Source organism: Alternaria incomplexa, assembly GCF_024043165.1.
Source record: "Alternaria incomplexa strain BMP 0042 chromosome Unknown scaffold_12, whole genome shotgun sequence".
In the NCBI taxonomy this organism is placed as follows: Eukaryota; Fungi; Ascomycota; class Dothideomycetes; order Pleosporales; family Pleosporaceae; genus Alternaria; species Alternaria incomplexa.
This window is the reverse complement of record NW_026249861.1, coordinates 137,949-156,730: the sequence shown is the minus strand read 5'-3', so window position 1 is coordinate 156,730 and position 18,782 is coordinate 137,949. Positions and strand designations below refer to the sequence as shown.

At 52.9% G+C, this 18,782-nt stretch overlaps 8 protein-coding genes across 8 annotated transcripts; 7 read left to right on the top strand and 1 right to left on the bottom strand.

Moving 5' to 3' along the window:
* Window positions 1-349: 349 nt before the first annotated feature.
* J4E90_007949 (uncharacterized protein) lies at window positions 350-2,599 on the top strand (the record flags this gene model as incomplete). The annotated part of the gene is made up of 3 exons (XM_051437479.1): window positions 350-358; window positions 421-586; window positions 639-2,599. 3 exons carry the CDS (start codon window positions 350-352, stop codon window positions 2,597-2,599), a joined length of 2,136 nt encoding a protein of 711 aa, XP_051288290.1.
* Window positions 2,600-3,361: 762 nt separating this feature from the next.
* Window positions 3,362-4,147, top strand: J4E90_007948 (uncharacterized protein; the record flags this gene model as incomplete). The annotated part of the gene is made up of 1 exon (XM_051437478.1): window positions 3,362-4,147. One exon carries the CDS (start codon window positions 3,362-3,364, stop codon window positions 4,145-4,147), a length of 786 nt encoding a protein of 261 aa, XP_051288289.1.
* Window positions 4,148-4,984: 837 nt separating this feature from the next.
* GLD1_2 (mitochondrial glycerol dehydrogenase Gld1) lies at window positions 4,985-6,089 on the top strand (the record flags this gene model as incomplete). The annotated part of the gene is made up of 3 exons (XM_051437477.1): window positions 4,985-5,031; window positions 5,088-5,688; window positions 5,745-6,089. 3 exons carry the CDS (start codon window positions 4,985-4,987, stop codon window positions 6,087-6,089), a joined length of 993 nt encoding a protein of 330 aa, XP_051288288.1.
* A 1,325-nt stretch (window positions 6,090-7,414) lies between these two features.
* Window positions 7,415-8,308, top strand: J4E90_007946 (uncharacterized protein; the record flags this gene model as incomplete). Its single annotated transcript, XM_051437476.1, has 1 exon — window positions 7,415-8,308. One exon carries the CDS (start codon window positions 7,415-7,417, stop codon window positions 8,306-8,308), a length of 894 nt encoding a protein of 297 aa, XP_051288287.1.
* An 838-nt stretch (window positions 8,309-9,146) lies between these two features.
* J4E90_007945 (uncharacterized protein) lies at window positions 9,147-10,343 on the bottom strand (the record flags this gene model as incomplete). Its single annotated transcript, XM_051437475.1, has 2 exons — window positions 9,147-10,171; window positions 10,244-10,343. 2 exons carry the CDS (start codon window positions 10,341-10,343, stop codon window positions 9,147-9,149), a joined length of 1,125 nt encoding a protein of 374 aa, XP_051288286.1.
* Window positions 10,344-11,505: 1,162 nt separating this feature from the next.
* On the top strand, window positions 11,506-13,157 carry J4E90_007944 (uncharacterized protein; the record flags this gene model as incomplete). The annotated part of the gene is made up of 2 exons (XM_051437474.1): window positions 11,506-11,511; window positions 11,562-13,157. 2 exons carry the CDS (start codon window positions 11,506-11,508, stop codon window positions 13,155-13,157), a joined length of 1,602 nt encoding a protein of 533 aa, XP_051288285.1.
* Window positions 13,158-13,652: 495 nt separating this feature from the next.
* J4E90_007943 (uncharacterized protein) lies at window positions 13,653-14,691 on the top strand (the record flags this gene model as incomplete). The annotated part of the gene is made up of 2 exons (XM_051437473.1): window positions 13,653-13,659; window positions 13,892-14,691. 2 exons carry the CDS (start codon window positions 13,653-13,655, stop codon window positions 14,689-14,691), a joined length of 807 nt encoding a protein of 268 aa, XP_051288284.1.
* A 630-nt stretch (window positions 14,692-15,321) lies between these two features.
* Window positions 15,322-15,616, top strand: J4E90_007942 (uncharacterized protein; the record flags this gene model as incomplete). Its single annotated transcript, XM_051437472.1, has 1 exon — window positions 15,322-15,616. A coding segment is annotated over one exon (295 nt), but the record flags the coding sequence as incomplete, so codon positions are not given.
* Between the last annotated feature and the right edge of the window lie 3,166 nt (window positions 15,617-18,782).

Below are 18,782 nucleotides of genomic sequence, written 5' to 3'. Positions count from 1 at the left end.
GAAGCTTCCATGACAGAAATGAGATGAAGAAACAGCGATACCATGAGGAAACAAAGCTCAATGGATGGAGGAAGCTGGGGGAGCTGGAGATGTAGAGGTTCCAGACAGCTCCAACGAGACTTGATAGGACGCGCTAGGCCAGGGTCTGTGCGGCGGAAAGCTGTTAGCAAAAACAGAAGGAGCAACGGCAGACCAGACAACTCGCCGCTGCCATCACTAAAGAGGAGGCTCTTCCACTACATTCTCTCTTACTCCGAAATTGTAATACCCCACCCCATCTCCGCCGCCCACCCCAGCCATCTGCATACCTCACCAGGACACGTTGCTCGACCCCTCCGCCTCCGACTCCATGGCTTCAGTATGTCTGGCAATTGCCGCTCCAGTCTGACAACATGTGACATCGATACTGACCTCATCCAGCAAGCTCCCAACCAGCCGCGCCCCTACCCAGGCAACTACCTCCCTAATGGCGGCGCTCCCGGTGGTCCCTCAGGCCCAGCGCCTGGAGCTGTCCCGCTGCTCCCAAACCAGGGCCGCGTGATCCAGCAGGGAAGCGTACGAGTGCTGTGCATTGCAGATGTCCGAGGTGAGGGCGATAACAATACCCGAGCATCAAATTCATCGCTAACATCGGTCAGGAAACCTGCAATCGCTAAACCAGCTCGCCGCCGACGCCCGCGCAAACTACATCATCCACACCGGCGACTTTGGCTTCTACGACGACCGCTCGCTCGATCGCATCGCCGAGAAGACTCTCAAGCACGTGGCACAATACTCACCGCTGTTGTCAGATGCAGTTAAGCGCTCCATTGCCACAGCCCCTCCGCAACCGCCTATCAAGGAGCGTTTCGCACGGGAGCACCTGCCACTCTCAGAACTGCCCCTCTTCCTCAACAAGACATACACCCTGAACGTGCCAGTATACACCGTATGGGGTGCTTGCGAGGATGTTCAGGTCCTGGAGAAGCTGCGATCGGGCGAGTACAAGGTGGACAACCTGCACATCATCGATGAGGCGCATTCGCGGCTGCTCGATGTAGGTGGCGTCAAGCTGCGCCTGCTCGGTCTCGGTGGCGCTGTCGTCATGCACAAGCTCTTCGACAACGGCGAGGGCAGGACGACCATTGCAGGTGGACAGGGCACCATGTGGACTACCCTGCTACAGATGGGCGAACTGGTCGACACAGCCAACCGCGTATACGACCCGACCGAAACCCGCATATTCGTCACCCACGCATCTCCTGCTCGCGAAGGCCTGCTCAACCAGCTGTCCGTCACGCTCAAGGCCGACTTCTCCGTCTCCGCGGGTCTGCATTTCCGCTACGGTAGCTCCTACAACGAGTTCAGTGTCAACCCCACCCTCGACCATTACCGCGGAAAGCTCGCTGCATCCAAGGCCTCATTCAACGATGTTTGGGACACAGTCAAGACTGAAGTCGAGCCCGCGGTCGCTGACAGCGAATCTCAACAACGCCTGCTGGCACTGGCACTTGACATAGTAAACAAGATGCCAACCGTAGCCAACGGCGGCAACCCATTCGGTGGCCCTGCTCCTGGTCCTCAGAGCGGCCAAATCGACGAGAGCGCTTTCAAGAACATGTGGAACTTCAACCTTGCGGATGCGGCTTACGGTTGGCTCGTACTGGACATTGACAATGGCAGAATCGGTACTGAGATGAGGGCCCAAGGTTTCAACTTCGCTCACCGAGGCGGAAAGGTTGCACCTGGCCAGACTCAGCCCGCAGCTGCAAACACCAGCACTGGTCCCCCAGCTGCCGTGAACCCCAGCCCCTCCGCCCAGCCATCGCCTGCCCCAGGTCGTTCAGCCGGACCACCAGCGAACGCTCCTCAGCAGCCCCGCCCTGCCGTTGCGACCCCACCGGTTCCTCAACAGCAGAAGCAGAATGCCGGCCAGGCTGCACGAACCGGACCCTCGCCCGCCCCTGCTGCTGCACCCAAGGAGTCCGTGAAGGCCGCTACACCCCAGCCTCCGGCCAACAACACAGCAGTAAATGCTGCTGAAAAGTCCATTCCAAGCGAGGTCAAGCCCAATGGCACCGGCGCACCGGAGAAGGCTACATCTCCCGCTCCCCGGGAACCCGTCGAGCGCAAGGAGAGCAAGGGTCTCTTTATCGCCGGTGTAAAGGATGAGGAAGAAGCCAAGGGTCTGCTCGCAGAGGAAGACAGGTCCAAGGTCGAGAAGATGGAGAAGATCAAGCACTTCTTCGTCGCCCACTTCGCCACCTCGCAGGACATGCACGGTGCGCTTCGTCGTGTTGCGGACGACGTCAGGAACGCTAGGGGCGGCCCAGATAACAAGACCGTCAAGGTGTACAACGAGCGCGGCCCTGGTCCCAACCAGCCTAGGTACGGAGCCGGCAGCTGGCAAGCCAGCACCCGTGGTGGCGTCTCAGGCGGCGGCTACCGAAGTGGAGGTGCCTCAGACAGCGAGGGTGGTCGCGGCGGTCGCGGAGGCCGTGGCGGTGCTTCTCGTGGTGGACGAGGTGGCGAGCGAGGCGCACGCGGAGGCCGCGGAGGAAGGGGATCATTCAGAGGTGGTGAAGGTGCTCCCGCAGCATCAACAGGAGGCGAGTCATAAACACTGCCTGACCGCACCTCCACATCCTCACCGACTCTGATACCCCTTCTTTCTTCTTCGGTTCCGTGCTAATGGCTGCCATAGCAAACATGACGCGGTCTGTTCCAGGCGAGTTCGTCTCTGGCGACATCCGCAACCATGTGCTCTAGCTTTTATCATGTTTTCTGGGAGCGATTTTCCATACCTTCTTCGTAGCGGGCGTGGGTTGTGCGGGTTTTCCTTTTCAAGTCCCTGTTTAGATGGGACCAGGATGGGTGGATCGGCGCTTTATGTGGTCCTTGGCTTCCATGTTTTGGATCGCTGGGGCAAGGCTTTCGATGAAGTATGGTATCTATGTACTGTAATCACAAAACATTAAGAAATATGCGTGAGCAATCGTTTTCGGTCTGTTCATGTTCTTGATGCATCACAAATAAGGAAAAACTTGAACACTCTGGAGCCTACCTTTATGTTGGGTAATCTATTTTGTATGTTTCTACGTTGGTGTAGGCTGCAGACCTGTTCAAACATGTCCTGTATGAGGTGGCTGTGTCGTGTATCGTCTTTGGGCGTATTGTCTCGTCTAAACCCAGCGCGACTGCCACATCTTAACCAAGGTACGTTAATTCCTCAATTAATGCTGTGTATATTAAAAACACCAAGTCTTGCCCTCGCCTTTCATTTTCGTTCTTGAAATCTCACAGGATACTACCTAATAACCATTTTTCACTCTTCTATCATCACCGCTTTCATACCATCAAGATTATAAAGACCGCTTCAAACATGCCAAAATCCAACATCATGCAAGGCAAGCCAAATTCACAGCCAACACTTCCCGTAGACGAACCCGCATCAGTCTTCGATTCCTTCAATTCCCTTCCCGCAGAACTCCAAGCCCGCATCATCAAATACGCTTGGAACAATGCCATACACGCATCACCACGACATCTCCACGCCGACATCAAATTTCGCCGACCCAATTCCACAGCCTCCGTACTAGCAGCAAGCATTCCCTGCTCAGTACATTACCGAGTCCACGCCTCTGTCAATCGGGACATCACCTTGCACCTAACCAGCAAGTTCTTCTCCGCCGAGTGCAAATTTCTCGCCGCGCCGCATCACCTCCACCTCCCTGTTTCCAACTCAAAGGATGGAATCAAATCCGGCGCGACCAAACCCGTCCTCTTCGTGCCAGACACAGATACCTTACATATCAACATCAAAGGCGAAATAACTTACAAATACACCGTCCTCTCCGCTTTTGCTATCCTACCTAAGCACCTCAGGGAGATGGTCAAGCATATCGATATCGACTACACGGACGCACAGGATATGTTGGAGCTGTGCTTACAGCTAGGCCCGAAGGGTAGTCTTACGAGCTTGATCGCCGGGCTCGGAGCGCCGGAATTGGAGACTGTAACGATCTCGGTGTGTAGCTTAATCGTGGAAGGGAATCAAAGGATGGGGTTTTTGACGATGCCTGGGAGGGAGGAGAAGGGGGTGGAGATGAGGGTTAAGGCAGTGGATGTACGGGAGGGGCTGACATTTTGGGAGAGGATTATGAGATGAATGGGGTGGTGACCACCTGATACAAGGGAGAAACTGAAAACCCTAGAGCCGACGTTGACGTTAGGTCCCCTACTTTGCACGTTTTCATGTTAATGTAGGCTATAGGGTGTTTAGTTTCTCTCTTTTGTAAGATAGTGTTGGATCGATGCTACGCCCACATTTAGGCATTCCATCAACGTACTCCTGCTCTTTACAGTACAGGTAACGATGCAAATGTCAAAGACGCACGAATTCACATGTCTGGAACGCCATGGAAAGGCGACGTGGCTGTAGAGTGGGTCGCTTATATAACCGTCTGATGCGCCGAGGTCAGTCCCATCCGCATGCCGCCATCGATGTCACCAAGCCAACCCCATCTTGCCATGCAGCCGCCATAGCTCTTCCGCATGATGCCCGCGCTTACACAAGACAATAGGCGTTTGCGACCCGGTCCCTGAAGGCCGCCTACAAAAACTTCGCGTTTGCCACATTTCATCCACCAATGGCGACGCGACGTGTCCGCGGTAGATCGACGGCAGATACTCCTAAGCCTCTGCAACACCGTAGCGCCGATGGATGATGCTTGTTGAGACACGACTACCGCGACTTTGGCGAAGGCGAACCAATGCATGACGCAGAAGTCTGTAAGGTGGACCGTCGGACATTGTTGATGCGCGGAGGCGGCTGCCAAACATGGAGATGGTGCCGTCTGGGGCTCGGTGACGTCTCCGACCCCTCCATCCCACCTCCGACAACTTTTTCCCCAGACAACGCTTAAAGGTCCAGAACATCCGCATTCCAGCACTCACAAACTCTTTACTTTTTCTTCTTGATACCCCAAGTTCACCAATAGCAATCATGTCTCTCGGAAGGAAGGTTACTCTCAACACTGGCGCTGCCATTCCGTGAGTACCCAAACAAACACCCCGCAGACTTACGTAGCAATTGCTAACCTTTCCAGCCAACTTGGTTTCGGCACATGGCAAGCTGAGCCTGGTCAGGTCGGCGCTGCCGTCCTCGAGGCCCTCAAGGCTGGCTACCGCCACCTTGATCTCGCCAAGGTCTACGGCAACCAGAAGGAGATCGCCCAGGCCCTCAAGAAGGCTTTCGGCGGCGAGGTCCCTAACCTCAAGCGTGAGGACGTCTTCATCACATCCAAGCTGTGGAACTCGCAGCACCGCCCCAAGGACGTGCCCGGCGCTCTCGACGACTGCCTGGCTGAGCTTGGCCTCGACTACCTAGACCTTTACCTCGTTCACTTCCCCGTCGCTTTCGACGAGCGCGGCGATGTCCACAACAACCTCTTCCCTCTCGAGGGCGAGGACGTCAAGATGCTCGACGACGTCTCTATCGTCGACACATGGAAGGCCATGACACAGCTGCCCAAGGAGAAGGCGCGCGCTGTCGGTGTCTCCAACCACACCAAGGAGCACCTCCAGGCCATCATCGACGGCACCGGCGTCACTCCCGCTGCCAACCAGATCGAGCGCCACCCCCGTCTCCTCCAGCCAGAGCTCATCCAGTACTGCAAGGAGAAGAACATCCACATCACCGAGTACTCCGTAAGCCATCTCCCCTCCATCCCCCTAATCCAACACTTACTAACACCACCCCCCAGGCCTTCGGCAACAACATGGTCGGCGAGCCCCTCCTCGTCCAGCACCCCACCATCAAGGAGATCGCCACCCGCATCAACGCCTCCCCCGCACAAGTCATCCTCGCCTGGGCCCAGGTCGGCGGCCACTCCGTCATCCCCAAGTCCGTCACCGCATCGCGCATCCAAGAGAACTTCAAGGAGGTTGATCTGTCGGAAGACGACTTCGCAAAGGTCGAGGAGATTGGCAAGAAGGAGCCGCGTCGCTTCAACATTCCTTACACGGCTAACAAGCCGAGGTGGCCGGTTAACATCTTTGGTGAGCCTGAGGAGAAGGATGCGCCGCATAAGGTTGTGATCAAGGTCTAGGTGATGCAGGGATCGTCTATTCGTTGATGTAAAAATGTAAATGAATAATAGAACAATACCCTCAGTCATATCATACCTTGAGTTGTGAAGTCGATGGCTTGCGCATGCTTATTCGAAGAGCCTTCGTGTCGTGTTGGCCTTAATCTTTGCCATTGTATTTCGTTCTCATGTACAGCGCCAACTACAGCTCCTAACCTAGCATTTTACCTTCCTTGTTCTTTATAAATCTCTAATAGGCAAGTCAGAGTCGTATCTTTCATACCCACTTTACCACTGTGTCTTTTGTAGACACGAGTAAGCTGGTCATGCTAGATTTAGATACTTTATCATACCTACCCATGTTTCGAATCTATGGTCTTCACAGATCCGGTCTAACAGGGCTGGGTATGCATGATTATTTGTAGGGATTCGAGCACGACAAAAGCTAAAAGATGTAGATTTACTGGAAATCTGTGTCAGCGCAATGGATGCACGTCGATATGGCTTTCAGTATCAGCATCATGCCATGCCCAAACACCCAAAATCCCATTCACAGTCGATGCAATCGGATCATTACAAGACGAGCGCAAACAGGATACCTAGGTATGGTTATCGGGGAGCGAGCGCGATGACCCGAAAGTGCAGGGATGAGCACGCGGGTAGGCTAGACTAGGCGGCATGACGTAGTATTGGTCTCGAAACCAACGCGCTTCACTGCGCTGCATTTGCGCACTTCACGCCTGCACTGTATGTTACATCGTATTGAGCTTTCTAATTTCTCCATGGGATGTGTGATAGCATTCAGCACAAGACCTAGATCGTGCCTTCCTCATTCTGGTGCTCTGGACCCTTGTCGAGCATTGTTGAGCCTATTACGACGCGACTAATCACTTTCTGGGCTCACATGTCTCGTTACCGTCCTTACAATTCCCAGTCACTTGCTCTTTCGTCGGTCTTTCCGTTTGCCTGCGTACCATGAGGACGAACACATCCTCGCGGGGCTTTATGGGCCCGATATGCTCTGCGTCATTCATCTATAATCACTTGCTCACCTACACCACTACATCTGCCGCGACAGCGATAGAACCACTTGTGGAAGCAAAACTGCAGCAGTCGATGACCCTTATCTACTCGCTAATCTGACACTCGAACGTCAGAAGAACTTTCAGGGTACTACTGCACCTCAACCCTACACACACGCACCATCTCGATTCTTAGCAGCACATTCACTTCGGCTTTTCGTCATCGCTTACATTTGTAGACAGACTTAGATTTTACAACACCAAAGACTTCCGCAGATACAATTTGAAGCCCCACAATCCCGCCCACACTGCGCAACCGTCGCGATGCCTCTGAACAATGGCGCCAAAGCGGCGAACGAGCACCTCATCTTCGTCAAGAACGTCCCCGGCTACATCGAGACAGACGAGTTGAAAAAAATGTACGAAAGCTACAATCCGACAAGCCTCAAGAACGTCTATCCAAATAGCAATGTCACCACAATCGTCGTCGGTTTCCGCACCAAAGCCGAAGCAGCGCGAGCTCAAGAGGAGACAGACCAGACGCGCATAGCAAACGTCATTCTCAAAGTGGAAATGTACAATCAGCGACAGTCGGTGAGATACCTGCGGGATCAAGGGCAAGCGAGTCGGCCGCTGGGAATGGCGGAGCAGGACGAATCAGGATACTTCGACGAGCCACCGCAAGAAGACGCACCGGTCTTCACACTACCGCTGGAACCATATGTTGCTAGAGATCCCGCTGCCGCGCCGCAGGGTACCACGTGGGCTGACATCGCTGGCAATCGAGCTGCTCCGGTCAAGCACACGGGCAAGCTAGAAGGAACAGACAGCCCAGCCACTGTACCATCCACACCCAACTTCACACCTCGCATGCCAATAGCGGTCCCACAGAAGCTCCCGCCCGGTCAACCGCAGCCAGGTAGCTCACCACCCCCAGCAGCCGTCTCACTAGGACACAGCACTCCCGAAGCCCTGCCCATCCCGCCGACCGTCAGCGCCGTTAGCACCGACAGTGGCAGCGACACCACCGATGAGACAGAAGAGCGCGACAGGATGATTAGCGATATTGCGATCTGGCAAGCGACCGCACAATGGGCGACCGAGACCGTGGGTTACCAATCGCCAGGTCAGGAAGTAGAGCCTATGGATACTACAGCGCGGATTCGGCAACGACATTGTCGGGACTGTGTGTTTTGTCAGATGCGTAATCGCTCTTAGAAGGAATGCGATAAGCGTGAAGATGGGCACCAAGATGCAGAGTCTATCCTGGGGATGGGAGGAAAGCCGGCGTCTTGCATCGGGCAGACTTTAGAGGGATTTGAGACACTTGGAACCCGCCTTGGGCAACATCTGATGAACTTCTTGGACTTTTGTTAGACTAGTAGCGATAACCGGAGAATCAGAAGTTTGTGAGACAGTCTTTTTCTGTGGGTGTGATTTCAGTGATGATTAAAAAAAAGTGAGCTAGCACAGTAGCATAGCGAATGCTTGCGAGGGGAACAAAGACGCGTCGCGCATCTGGCAGCGGCGACGCGACGGATGCGCGGGTTAGCTTGATCAACGTCATCGTGGCTTCCGTCCGCGTTAGCGCACTTGCATGTGGGCAGGGGCTTCTTGCCGCCATCCTCAAACCATCAACCTCCATCTTTTCCATCATCACATTCGTCACAGGCGCTCTTTCATCTTTAGGTAAAGTTCTAGAAATTCGAAGGCCTGTGGAGGTTACGTGTCATGCTCTACACATAAAGTGTGTGCAAAACATAGATACATTGACCACATCGGTTTTTCATTTGTAAGCCCGTTGAGCGCTCTCGTTACCGTGTGCTACTCTACTCCCATATTTCAATGCATAAGCATGCGAAAAGAATCTGCTGACAAGAATTTGCAGCTATTCACGAGCTCGCGAAGAGCTTTGCGTGTCTGTACTCCACTCTACCCATAGCGCAATCCCGGACAAAACGGGAGAAATGTTTACCGTGAACATCCAACACCCCATATACCCCTTATCGCGAGGTCATCCTGCCTCGCTCGTCTTAAATCGATTCTTGTCGCACACCTAGCATGCTCTTGTCCGATGGTACCCAGGCTGTCTTGTCGCTGGTGCAGTTGCAAGGACCGGGCTCACTGCAGCAGGCGTGTTGAGATTGGGTCTAAGATGGTTAGTAAGCTTGACAACGAAGATGGATTCCAGCAAAGATACCGATGGGGGTCCATGCTCTACCTCAAGCTGTCCGCATTGTCGCTCCCTAGCTAGGGCTGCCTCAGCAGCTGATGCATCGATTTCAGCTTGAAGCTCTTCTAGTGCAGCCTCAGTCTTCGCCTCAAAACGGCGCATGTACTCTCTCAAGAAAAAGGATGCCGAGCCCGGATACAGCGTGCCCCAGATGGTTGTATCTTGCGTAGCGCGGAAAGTCCTTATCTCTGCCATGTTGATGAGCGACACCCTGTCGCCTGCCTGCGAGTCCTGGCACTCTTGGACATGCACGACAGGAAGCCCATGGACGTTAGAGTTGTCCTTTCCATCCGGATACAGCACGCGCAGTGTCTGGGCAAGCTGTCCTGGTGTCAATTTCGAATCGCCGTCGCCGCCGTGTCGGGTCATCCGCAAGCATTCGAGACTCGGTTCCTCTTCGTTCTTGAAGAGAACCATCCAGGGCGCGCCCTTCACACAATAAAGACCGTCGAAAGTTGGCAAATAGTCTGACCTGGCGACGCTGGCATTAGGGTTCATTGTTTTGTCAGCAGTAACCTCCCAAATGATCGTGCCGGTCTTGATCTTCTTGAGTTTCTCCTCTGATATCTTCTCCCTTACCCAAACGCATTCTTCCAGACGTGACATCTGTTCCATCAACTCTGTCATGTCGGGCCTGCCTTTATCTTCTTCGGACGAATCAGATAGGTTGGCAATACGATGGCCTGTCATGCGGTCGAGCAAGGACGGTGAGACAGTTGGTGGGGCAGCCATCTTTCCAGCCGCCGATACAGTATCCGGTGCGATTGAAGATGCGTTGCTCTCCGGAGTAGCGACGCTAGATGTGTCGACTTTCTTGAACACAAAGACACGATTGCCCTTTGCTGACTCTGATATGATATCAGTCAAGACCGCTTGGCTCGCATAGTCGAACTGTGACATCATGCGATTGAGTTACTTACGGAGTGGCGCTTGTCCGTCTACAATCTTGACCACTTTGCGTCCAATCTCGCGCGGCGCATCCTCGTCATCAGCCTTCCTCTTCCTGCTTTGGCCCGCCATGTCGAGTCAACGCGTCGTGGTTGTGAAGATTGAGTATTGAGTGTTGGTCACACTGTGCAGAGGACGAGCGACTTCGGTGGGAGCGGCAAAGGGGGTTTGGAGACTGATGAACCCAAGGGTAGCGAGCCGGACGGAGGCTAGTGGCCCGTCAGAGAGAGTTCAGTGGACAGGGGGGCTTCAGCGTGCAGTGGATGTTCAAGTTCCTCAATCCGCGGTGTGCGGGCGGTAGGTCTTTCGGGCGGTAGACCTTATGAACGGGTGGTGGAAAGAACACTCGGCGCGCGGTTGAGTGTAAGGCAATCGGTGTGGAGAAGAAGTTATTACCTCTACCAGTAGTTGAGGACCCAGGGCGACTAGGGCTCGAAATGAAGGCCTTAAGAAAGACATCGGTCATAGCGCCCGCACATCACGGGGAGATGCTCAGATCGGTGAATACCTGACTCCTGAGTCTCTCTACCCTGCACTTGCGCAGGCGCTGTTGACCCCTCTAGTTTCGTCAATTCGCATCGTTACTCGGGTATCTGCTGACTCGATATAAAACCACGACGAAAGCACTACGTATAAATTCGTGATACATTTTACCAGTAGTCGTCCTGATCCGAACTACACCCAATAGCATTTAAAGGCTGGTTCACAAGACGACTGGTAAATGGCGAAGTCTCGGGTTTCATGACTGACGAAGCCACAAAGCGAGTCCAGTACGCAACGATACAAAGAGAAAAGTGCCTCCTAAAGATGCAAAAGATCATATCCAGTTTCGTGTCTTTGGTGAATGACTTGGAAGACAGATGAGCTCCTCCGTAGAGCAAAATAGTCTGATCTCATGGGAATTATTCCCGGCTGTCGCAGCGAATAGGAAACGATGTCTAAGGACAAAGACGTTGGTATGCTCTTTGATGGTTTCGACAAAGCTGCCGGAACCCTCGTGGTACCGTCTTTGTCTTCCGTTTCAATTCATCAGCTCGACCCCAAGCTGGCTCATATCTCAATCAACTCGCGTATGTCATCCAGCGGCGCCCAGAGATAGCCTTAACTATTAGCACTGCCAGCGTACCAATGTCGCAGCATGACGGCGGCCAATTGCCGGGAGACCAGTCGAAAGACACCGCGAAGGAGGAGAATTCCTCGCATTCGGAGCCACCAGCAAGTCCAAAGGATCACGATGCAGGTTCAAAGGCGGCGGGTGAACAGGCTGAAGACCATTTCAAACTTTGGCAGACGGTACACATGGATGAAGACTCCAAGACAAGCTACAAGACGGGCTCGGCTGCGTTCATTGCGGTTCCTGTAGACGGAACGCCAGTCATGGCGCTATTACTGTCTTTCCAACTCGGTCAAAGGATGTTAAATTGCGTAAAGCTTCAGCGCGCTCACGGAGAGCTCGAGCTCAGCTCCAAAATTGATATTACACGTATCGATAAGAAGATCTCAGAACTTCAACGACTCGTCTACTCCTCCAGCGCGGCACTAGCAAAGGCTAAGATGGCAAAGCATACCTCTGAACAGGAGCACCAAGATGGGTCGGGTACGAGAATCATGAGAATGAGGGAGAGACTATCGAAGACAGAAGAGGATATCTCACGGCTTCAGCGGGAGAAAGAGGCCATCAAAAAGAAAGAGGAAGAATTGGAAGAAGAGTGGTACAATTGGATGGAGGCTGTTTCTTTGGGTCATGACGACGCTTTCATCAAGGCCGGGATATTACCGGACTACGCCAAAGCCCAGGGTGAAGATATAACAAGTAGTAGATCTTCAGAAGAACAAGAACCCGAGCGCGCTGGTGCTTCCATAGAGGCTGGAAAGCTGCACAAAAATCCAGCTAAAAAGACAAAAGGAGTGGAAGCCGAAGGTGTGCCAGTTACAGCGCCCGCCATCAAGACCGTCGCAAGAAAAGAAACACCGGCCGGTAAAGAGCTTGTACTTTACGACAAAAGCAACGAACCCAGCGAGGCCCAACTACTGAAGGAGGCTAATATCAGAAGCAAACTCCACGCAGCAAGAAAAGCCTTCCGCGAAGCCGACAAAGCACACGACAGCCATCGATCGTCTTACAACCTCGAACTCACCAGATTCTGCGCACAAAATCCAACTAAACCCTACAGCGAATTAGTCACTGTATTTCCAGGCTTCTTCCTCAAAAACGGACAAAAGCTGATAGGCGAATTACGCGATGCAGAGGATGCGTATCTGGACGCAGAGAGACGCGCTCTCGATGCAAACATCTTCTTAATTCCGGACGAACTTATCGAACCGGATGTTAACCCATACCTGGATCTTGACGAGTTGGACGCGAGGAATACCGTGGGCGACAAACAACCTATTTACAGATGGCGTCATGTTGAAGCTGGTATGCTCACTCCGCCGTCTATCCATACGATAGATACGTTCTACGATGCGAGCTCCAGTGACGACGAAGACAGTACTGAGATTGTTGTAAGCGCTCAGGACGTTGGGGTTCGGAGAATAGAAGACAGTCAACCATCAGCACCATCCGCCATTATCAATGTTGATACCAACGTATCAACACCGGCTCAAGAAGAACCCGAGCCTGATCTGGTGGATGAAAACACCTTGGAGCAGGCGGTCCAATTGAGCAAGCCTGATGTAAGTCAATATTCCGGCTCGTCTACCGAATTAGCGTCTACAATAGATGGCGCAGCTTCCCCTGAAGTGGTGGAAAAGCGTAAGTTCTGGGTTCAGGTACAAGGACATGACAGCTTTAGTGTCGTCGATATGCGGGTCAAACGACAAAAGATTGATATTTGGCAAAGGGAATGCGCGCGGTGGAGGGCCAGTAATTTGCATTTCGAATGACAAGTTTTCTCCCTTCTGTCTCACGCAATTCCTTACGGATATTGTGCCTGCGCCGTACCGTCATACATCTTTCACATTCGCAAGCTCAAAAGGCGCCCAGTTTGATCGTTGCCGTACCATGTACCAGTAGGGGCCGATACGGGGGCGATAGGCTTGCGTCCCATGAGGTGATGTCAAGGCTATGATCTGACAATCACTGATAAGGCAGTAATATTAGTAGGATTGTGCCACGAGATAAGACTGTTTTCGGTGAAGAGGCATTCATCCATCATGGATGCACCGAATCCGGACACGCTTTGCCTTTCTGGGTTAGTGCAGGCTCGTGATTGGATCCCGCCCGACCTTCTCTCGCAGGGACTCATTTGCAGCCTCACCACCTCTGCACGCCACCCACTGAAGTCACAGCCAGCCCACGACGCTGATCAGTCATGCCTCTGTCCGATTTCCAGATACCCGATACCGTTGAGGGTCTGCAAGCGGCTCTTAGCAACGTCGATGAAGAGTAAGCGACGCGACATCTAATTAATTGGACGACTGACTGACGTTGGCTACCAGCATACACAGTACTGAAGATAGGGAACGCGAACAAGCCCGCTTAGCAGATGATGATTTACGGTTGCTGGGCGCGAAACGTCTTGCCATACGCATGTAAGCTATACAAGCTTGGAGAGGCATAATCATCTATACTGACAATTATAGACTCTTGTTGTCGAAGAGAGACCAGCAGTGTCGAGAGGCTACACAGGAGCTGCCAAATGTGGTCTTGGAGAAACTACCACGTGAGCTCCGGGACATGATCTACACAGAGCTGTATCGCGGAAGTCAGGACGAACCGTACGAGATTGTCGACAACAACTCTAAGCACCCATACGACCCCTTGTACGAGTTTGCGCCTATGATAGAAGCATATGAGCCGCCATATTGGATGCTGGAACGTGAGGTCGGCCCTGAGTTCGCGCGCGAAGCTGTGGAGATTTGGTACAAGTGCGCAGATCTTTTGGTCGATATAAAGCTGCTACAACCACTATTGCAAGACGACGATGGCGTCTTGTATGACAACTGGTCGCCTTCGGTCCGGACATGCGATTTCCTTAGGAAGCTGGACGTCGCCATCGGCCCCGCGTCGCCACCGTTACACACAGGAGAAAGTAGGCCATCAAGTCGAGCAGTACACATCCGACAGACATGTCGGCCACTCTCTACCTTTTTGGAAGAACCAAGTGTTGCACGGAAGGAGGGGTTCAGGCTGCACATTACCTTTCAATGGGGTATGTCCGACGATTGGTCCGACTACCTGAAGGCAGTCTGCCCAGTGGTTTATCGTTTGAAGACCCAAGGCTTCTTGGTTTCAGGTAGCCAAAATTATGGAGAGTATATTCGACACAAGTGCTACGAAGCCGGCTGTTCGTGCGAGTCCTGGCGACTTGGAGACATTGAGTGGTACGGTAGCGGTATCGATGATTGGTTCGACTGCTCGGAGGAGGAGTGTATGGAGAGGATAGAAGAGGAGAGAAAAAGACACAGGAATGAGTAAGCGTCAGTGATAGGAAACAACGAACGGAAAGTGTATTTGGAGCATGAAGCCAGTCGGGAAACGGGATGGCTGGTGCTCGGGCTTTTTCATCGTCACATGAACTGAAGTTCATCCGCATCTAGACGCCATGTTAGAACCATAAGTCCTAGTAAACACCCTGTTGTGCCGATCATTGTGACATCGTTGCAGCTAGCTCACGAACCGAATGCGCGCGTTGATTGAATTGTCGGCAACGGCGCTTCTGGGCGCATGTATCGTGAGCTGAATATGACCGACTAGGCGCGAGACGCTGGATGCGCGTTATGGAAAGGCAGTTATCTTCAGTAGAGCGGGCGAAGGCACGGGAAGTGAAATTCCGTTGACGCGTCCAGGAGAGAGTTGGTCACGCCCGTTCAAGATCAACATTACGGCCCTCTTATACTGGCCAATGGCGCTGCCCATCCTCTCGCAACAGGGGTATCGGCCCCCGCAATTGCCGCCCTCATCTTCGCCACCCAAACATCAACACGGGCTTGATAAGGCCTGTCGCATCCCGCGAGTCCCTGCATAATATCCTTCCTGCGGCTATATCTTTTGTCTTGCAAAGTAACAGCGAATAAACATGCCCAAGTTCTTTAAACGCATCTTCAGCGATGCTTTGTTCCGGAAAGAGCCGGACGTCAACGACATGCAGCGATCGCGGCGCGTGCTGGTGAGGAGCTCGGGGGGTATGCCAGAGGAACAGACGAACTGGAGAACATCGTTTTTCGATATTCAGGTTCAGGATGAGGAGCGCCGTGCGTTGAGGGATGGGGCAAGTGTAGCCGGTAGCGACATGCATGCCGCCGAACGACCTATTCTAGCACCGAGCCACGAGCAAATACCAGTGCGCAAGCCGAGTCGCGCGCGGAGGAGACTTAGCAAGAAGCATCGAAGGCCTGCTTGAAGTGGTGTTGGAGGTGTGTATCTCACATGCGACATCAAGTGCTCCATGCTGACACGTTTCTCTAGAAGTTCATCGCGACGTCGTTACGACCACATGCTGGCATGATGGAAGTACGACAATATGGAGCTAAAAGGAGACATGTAATCTTGCACGAGCGACATCCTCCAATGCGATGGATCGTGCCATGATGGAAATGGCTATGATAGTAGCATCCCCGACAAAGCCCGGCAGGCCAGCTACGCACGGTGGTGGAGGCAGATGGAAGGATTTCTACATCATACTGTTCCAGATGAAATCCTCTACGTTCATCGTCCATCTAGCATACTCGCCATCCGCTCGCAAGGATAGCCTCCTTTGGATGAGAGGAAGGATCGATATAATCGGGGCTCGTCACGTGTTTTGCCCCTCACCGAGGCTTGGCTTGTCAGGCATTCCAGGTTCACGGAATGGATATGGATTTTTCGTCTTCCTTTCTTCAACATTCATCACCTTCTTTTGTTGTCTCGCTATCGACACCTTTGCAGCGCTAGCTGCTATCAACTATCTTCTTCCGCAATTCAAGAATTGACCACCCTAATAGCAACGGAAAATTCTCACTCATCTTTGGCCATCATCTTACGCGGTACTTCCAACTAGATCTGCTTGACCCGCTGACTTTTCCGTTGGCAAAATTTAATGCAATTGCTATACGACTTTCAGCTTTTGAGAAGGACTTACCGAATAACTTGAAGCTCGACATACGCTACCCTGCCTGCTCAGAGCGTTAAAGACATGCGATTATATACCTCCCTTCTCTGCCTTCTCTGCATTTCATCGCACAGCGACGCGGTTGGCCATGAGTGCAAATGTGTGAGTTGGGATCGCGCATCCATTGAGTACGGCTGATGCATATACCAGGCACCTGGTGATGCTTGTTGGCCTTCAATCAACGAATGGAGCGACCTCAACAAGACATTTGATGGCGCACTCATGCGCAGCGTTCCACCGGGAGCAGTCTGTTACCCGTCGAGGCCGGAGTTCGATCGAGAAGCCTGTGAGTACGTTACGTCGCAATGGTTTAACTCGTCATATCACGCTGCACATCCCGTCAGTATTGACTACCCTATATGGGCAAACGACTCTTGCAATCCAATCTTTCCAAATGGAACTAGCATCACTGGTAACCCACATGCTGAAGTGCAGGGATGTCATATCGGCAACTACCCCGCCTACGTAGTGAATACCACCACTGCTTCTCAAGTCAGCATAGCCCTGGTTTGGGCAAGCGCAAGGAACATTCGCGTTGTCGTGAAGGCGACTGGACATTCATACCAAGGTCGCAGCACCGGTTATGGCAGCCTAAGTATATGGACGCACCATATGCGCGGCATCGATTACGTCGCATCATTTAGTCCAGCGTCTTGCCCTTCCGAGAGTCCGTTGACCGCTGTGCGTGTTTCAGCCGGCCACACGAACATTGAAGTACAAGAAGAAGTAGCTCAGCATGGAATGGCGATTGTAACAGGTGCCAATCCCAGCGTCGGGCTCATTGGGTGGCTCACAGGCGGTGGTCATGGACCGCTTTCGACAAGCTACGGGATGGGGGCCGACAACTTGCTTGAGGCCACCATTGTCACACCCAATGGCGAAGTCGTCCTCGCAAACCCATGTCAGAACCAAGAATTGTTCTTCGCTATACGAGGCGGAGGTGGCGGCACATTCGGCATTATCACTGAAGTCGTTGTTCGCACTTTTCCAACCCCAAGAACTACTGCGCATACCTTCCAAGTTCGCTCCAAACACCCAGGTAGAAGCACTGGTTTCTATAAGTTCTTAGGCTTCCTGCACGCAGAGATGCAGCGGCTGAAAGAAGGCGGCATGCAAGGGTATTACCTGGTTGTGGGACCGCCTAGTGTTCCCACTCTATCATTCTCCTGGACATTCTTACTTTACAACGCTCCAAGCGGAGCGGTTGAGCTACTCATGGAACCCATTGAAGCATATCTGCAGGAGCGGAAGCAGGTTTTTGAATGGCAGTCGGTAATATCGCACACGGATACGTACCTGGAGATGCACAAAGCCAATTTCACGAACGAGCAAGTCGCAAATGGTGGCTCGGCATATGGGTCGAGATTGCTCAGTGCTGAGAGTCTGGCGAACCCACACCTGACGGCGATCGTATTTTCGAAGATCGGCCCAACCGATGATGCCTTTGAGCCAAATGTAAAGGACCTCAGCTCTGGTTGACATCTGTGATCTTGGCTAACATACCCATAGGGACCAGTAACTAACCCACTCCTCATCGGCCACATGATTGGTGCACCGAACGAACCAGCTTACTACCCTCTTCAAAGCGCTCTCAACCCTGCATGGCGCAACACTCTCACGCACCTTATCGTCGCATCGCCGTTCGGTGATAACGCATCCCAGGCCACCATCAACCATGTATATTCAGATATCACACGCAGAAAAACCGAGGCACTGCGGCAACTCAGCCCCGACACTGGCGCATACTTCAACGAGGGTGATAGCTATGAGCCGGAATGGCAGGAAGCGTTCTGGGGGGAAAGGTATTGGATGTTGAGGGGAGTGAAGAGGAGGGCCGATCCAAAGAACGTACTTTGGTGCCGCCGATGCGTTGGGAGTGAGGCGTTGGTGGAGACCAAGGATGGGCGGTTGTGTGAGGTGAATTCGGACGGCCACGACGAGCTCTAAGGCAGACCAGCTGTAGCTTTGGAGGCTTTGAGCTGACGATTCCTGAACTTATAACTCATCTGTATCTATTTCTCATGCTGTTTATCGCTGATCTTGAGGTGTTTCCCTCAAAGTGTTGTCTAGTTGGCTTCATGGAAGACGATCTGAACGCCGGAGATGAAGTTATTTCCGGGCCGAGATAGAGCCGCAGGCCACTTAGTCATCAATGACATTGGATCATCGAACGCGCCCCCTGTCTCCTACGCGAACGCGGTCTACAACATCGCTCAAGCAACCGTACTGCCTACTGCCATTGCTACCGATGCAAGCCTATATGTCTTGCCTGAGCGGCTCCACACATCTTCACGAGTTTACCTTAGTTAGGCCCGACCTTTGACCTCACAACGCGTCCACTCACCTCCCGAATCGACCTCTCATACTCGCTGCTCGATTGCCAGATACAACGTACACTGTCTGATCGTGTGGTCTAGGT